The sequence below is a fragment of the Penaeus japonicus genome, unplaced genomic scaffold (assembly GCF_977035675.1).
Source record: "Penaeus japonicus unplaced genomic scaffold, GWHDUDI00000001_assembly GWHDUDI00000020, whole genome shotgun sequence".
Lineage (NCBI taxonomy): Eukaryota > Metazoa > Arthropoda > Malacostraca > Decapoda > Penaeidae > Penaeus > Penaeus japonicus.
Genome location: NW_028234422.1, coordinates 35360499 through 35365498, shown reverse-complemented (window position 1 = coordinate 35365498; position 5000 = coordinate 35360499). Strand labels below are relative to the sequence as shown.

Sequence of the window (5000 nt, the reverse complement as noted above, 5' to 3'; positions counted from 1 at the left end):
TTATGGACTTAAAAGTCTGCACTGGTCCATATAAAGGCCCATTTCTATATCAAAAACTGGCAATAATCATGAAATGTGTCAATCATCTTATTTGGAGGTAAATTTGCCTTTATGATCTGGAGTCTTTAGCTAAATAGAGATGAAATGATAAATTTAAAATCAATGATAATAATCTTCTTAATAATAATAATAATAATAATAATAATAATGATAATAATAATAATAACAATAATAATAATAAAAACAATAATAATAATAACAATAATAATAGTAATAATGACAATGATAATAATGTAATCCACATCATCTAAAAATTCATCTTAACTGTTATATTTATGTATGAATAAGAACATTATTATTCTGAAATATAATATTCCAAAATAAAATGCACAGGCTCATCAAAATATACCAAAATCTATTTCCATTTCTTTTTCATCTTCATAGTTTTCCTTTACTTCACAAGTAAGATGGGGCACTTTATGCTAAAATAATTCCAATCCATAAAAAAAAAAAAAAAAATACAACCCACTCCAGTTCCTTTTTCTTTAAAGCCAAACAAAATGATGTAATACTTTACATTTTTTATGATTTCTTCTGTCCTAGGATGGTATGACATCAAAGAGAAATTCATGGCACAGTAGATACCATTAATTGTGGACTGTTTATGACGACTACCAGCTCTGAGTACTCATAAGCAATAAAGAACCACAAAAAGAACAACTCAAATGAATAAACCACAAAAACCCTAAATTCTGTTTCAACAGAAAAACATCAAAGTTATAAAACTAATAATCCCAGGAAAAAAAACAGCAATTACCCTTAAGAAATGTACACCAGATTTTACAAATAATCTATTTGGTTCATAGCCTGATTAAGTAAATTATCATAATTACTTAAAAAATAAAAAAAAAACTTAAGTGCCATTGCAAGAATAGCACTTTGTGTTTCCAAAATTGAAAAGACGGGGAGGAAGATAATATACCATATTGTACTAACAGTGCAACAGCATGGTATAAAGCTACACTAGTTACTTGAACATAAGACCACTGGGACACCACATATATCTATGTGTATGTCTATAAGATAAATATAAATAGAATATAACTAGAAGAAACCCAAATGGATATACAACAAAAAAGAATGCATACTAACGTTTGATTTGCCCTGCAACCGGTGGAGATGACAGCATCGAACAATGGAAAAAATAAAAGTTTAAAACATAAAAAAAATCAAAGAAAGAAGAGAAAAGTGGAAAAACAAGAGGGAAGGAGAGGGATAGGGATAGGGAAAAAGGGGGAAGAGAGAGCGGGGGAGAGCAAGGGTGAGAGAGAGGGAGAGATGGGGGGAGAGAGGGAGAGGGAGAGAGGGGGGGAGAGAGGGAGAGGGAGAGAGAGAGAGAGGGAGAGGAAGAGGGGAGGAGAGAGAGGGGAGAGAGGGGAGAGAGAGGAGGGGAGAGGAGAGGAGGGAGAGAGGAGAGAGGAGAGGGAGGAGGGAGGGGAGAGAGGGGAGGAGAGAGAGGGAGAGAGGGAGAGAGGGAGAGAGGAGGAGAGAGAGAGAGAGAGAGAGAGAGAGAGAGAGAGAGAGAGAAGTGAGAGAGAGAGAGCGAGAGAAGTGAAAGAGAGAGAGAGAGAGAAGTGAAAGAGAGAGAGAGAGAGAAGTGATAGAGATAGAGAGAGAGAGAGCGAGAGAAATGAGAGAAAGAGAGAGATAGAGAGAGAGATAGAAAGAGAGAGAGAGAGAGAGAGAGAGAGAGAGAGAGAAAAGAGAGAAAGAAAGAGAGAAAAGAGAGAAAGAAAGAGAGAAAAGAGAGAAAGAAAGAGAGAAAAGAGAGAAAGAAAGAGAGAAAAGAGAGAAAGAAAGAGAGAAAGAAAGAGAGAAAAGAGAGAAAGAAAGAGAGAAAAGAGAGAAAGAAAGAGAGAAAAGAGAGAAAGAAAGAGAGAAAAGAGAAAGAAAGAGAGAAAAGAGAGAAAGAAAGAGAGAAAAGAGAGAAAGAAAGAGAGAACATCAAAGAAAAAGAGGGAAAGAGTGAAAGACTGAAAGAGTGAGAGTGAGAGTGAAAGTGTGAAAGAGGGAGAAACTTAATCTTCTGCAAAAGCTTTGCAATTATCTTCTATACCCAGGGTAGTGTCATACCAAATCCAAACATTTTTATTATTTCATACTGACTTTAAACATCATTTTGTTTTTATCAAAATGCACATTCCCTGATTTCAGGATGTTTTGACAGGGTATGGAGGTTTTCCTTTTTTCACTTGTATATTCCGCATCATTTTAAAATTGTCAATAAATAAGCTGATAAAAGTCTGACCACTCTCCAAACTCACTTATCTGGATTCACCACAAATCATTCATAACAACCTTTCCACATACCATGATTTTCTAGTGAAGGAGGTTGAGGGGGGGACTGGTATGGTAAAGGGTGTTAGAGGTATCAAAACCCTTGGGAACCCTCATTCAATCACTACTCAGAACATCTGCACAACTAGCTTGCACTGCTTGCCATCCATCTATGCTATGATACTCATCTTCTCTATGACTGATCAACTAGTTTATCTAATTAACCAAGTAAATAAACAACACCGCAAGCTTTTGTAGGAATTAAAGCAATTTAAATAAGATGACAAGAAAGGTGGGAGCAAAGGATGCACAAGATAGGATCTTCTGAGATAGGAACCTTCTATGTAAACATCTTACAGAAAAATCACAAATCACGCGTAGATATTTGGTTCTACTAAGTATTGCAAAGCTACATACATCTGGAGATTTGATTACAATAGGAAACATCTATGAAATCATATCTATATCTAAATAAAGAGAGAGATAGAGAGAGAGGGAGAGAGAAACAGAATGAAAAAGTGCTGCCAAAGTTCTGCAACGAGAACTATGCTGTAAAAACAGGAGAATACCAGACATCAATGCATAAGGTTATTAAATATCTAATCTTTGACTTCACGGGCTGGAAAGAGGGATTAGATCTATATGGTTTTGTAGTAACAGTTGTTTGATAACAAAATCAGCAGTACAAGCAGGAGACAATGCCGTAATAGCAACAACAAGCCATGATGAAATGGGTCTGACACTATAGTTGTAAGGAAATCATATCTCTGACCCATTGTGTTCCGAGTTTGAGTAAAAAGACCGGATTCATCAGACTGGAGTGCTTATCGATTCCTTACATGCAATCACTGTCCTTTGGTGATGTGTATAGTAGAGACAATGCATCATCATATTGTAAGGCATCAAATTAACTTTGTAACTTATCTTTTTGCATACGTATTCCACTGAGTCAATGACATAAGGAAATATAAAACAATCCCAAAACAATGTCTTGAGATGTCTCCTCCCCACATCTTTTTTTTTCAATTCTATAAGCAATGGATGCCACTCACTACAATAAATGTAAATGAATTATATCTTATATGACAAAACTAAACTAAAATATCAACAATAAATCATAACAATAATTCCATAAGCATTATACCAATAACATGGTCCCATTGTTTTTTCTTATTCATAACAAGACAACATTATAGTCTTGTGCCAGTTACTAATTACCAATAATTCATCAAAGACTTTTCAAATAATCCATTATCTATATTTGTTAAGTTATGCCTTTCCCTACTTATTATAAGATAACTTTCTCTTCCTAGCCATATTTATAAATTACATTATCCAATCATTAGATAAAAAAAATCAGATCATGCCTCTTAAACCTAACTCATGAACATCACACAAGTAAATTGCTTCAACTTAGATGACAACTATGATCCATAAGACAGTGCAACATCAGAAAAAATAAAAGTTTACAATGCCACATTCTCCTTCTGTTTCAGGCAGTTGCAGTACAGCTAAAAACAAAAGTTAAGTCCATAATCCAATGCCATTACAAGCGGGAATAACACTCTCTTTAAGTTCTAGTCCTGTAACACAAAGGAGCAAAGAGTGCATCTGATGTAAAACAAAGAAAAAAAAGGAAACAAGAATAGTGCTAATCTTTACTAAAAGCAATTCTCTTCAAGATATAAGCATTCAACATAAGTCAGCTCCAGCAATAAATAAATCTAAAGATAAAAACAATTAATAATGATAATAATACACAAGTAAACAAAAAGATTTTCTCCACACATGTACTAGAAACATTTATGTGCTACGACACTCGGTTGAACAGGTGAAAAAGAAATCAAGGAAAATATATCTGTGGATATGGATGTAACACAGAGCAAGGCTGGACTGTAGGATATACAGCCTGAGGTTGCACATTTTTTAAGCAGGAAACATCAATGCTGTAACAAAGTTTACCAGATAGAGAGAAACAAAAGAGAGGAAGAGACAAAATGAGAAAATAATGATAGATGAGAAAGAAAAAGTGGAAAGGAGGAAACAGGAGATTGGAAGAACCAATGGGAGAGAGACAGAAACAAAAAAGAGAGAAAGAGGAAGAAAGTGGGAGTGGGAGTGAGAGAGATAGAGGGAAACGAAAGAAGGGAAGGAGAGGAAAGGGGGGGATATAGAGATAGGGGGGAAAGTGGGAAGGAAAGGAGAGAGGGAGGGGTATAGGGGAGGAGGGGAAGGGAGGGAGGTAGGGAGGGAGAGAGAGAGAGAGATGGAGTGGGAGGGGGAGAGAGGGAGGGAGAGGGAGGGAGAGGGAGAGAAGGAGTGGTGAGGGAGATAGAGAGAAAAAGGGAGAAAAAAGAGAAAGAGAAAGAAAGAGAAAGAGAGAGAAAGAAAGAGACAGAGGAAAGGAAGAAAGGAAAAAGAAGAAAGGAGAAGGAGAAGGAGAAAGAGAAAGAGAAAGAGAAAGAAGAAAGGAGAAAGAAAAAGAGAAAGGAGAAAGAAAAAGAGAAAGGAGAAAGAGAGGGAGAAAGAGAGAGAGAAAAATAGAGAGAAAAATAGAGAGAAAAAGAGAGAGAGAGAGAGAGAGAGAGAGAGAGAGAGAGAGAGAGAGTGAGTTTCTGCAAGGACACAATTGCAGAATAAAGTTACTGTAATAACAAACTTTT

The 5000-nt window shown here is 35.8% G+C and overlaps 1 protein-coding gene across 10 annotated transcripts in view; it reads right to left on the bottom strand.

The window, feature by feature from the left end:
* The window catches only part of shi (dynamin-1 shibire), a 112491-nt gene that overhangs the window by 39874 nt on the left and 67617 nt on the right, over positions 1-5000 (bottom strand). The window contains exon 9 of one of the 10 annotated variants that reach the window (XM_086548363.1): positions 1153-1164. The exons of the other annotated variants lie outside the window; for them this stretch is intronic. Within the exon in view, the coding sequence (XP_086404489.1) occupies positions 1153-1164 (12 nt within the window). The remainder of the gene's footprint in view (positions 1-1152; positions 1165-5000) is intronic. 10 annotated transcript variants of the gene reach the window in all.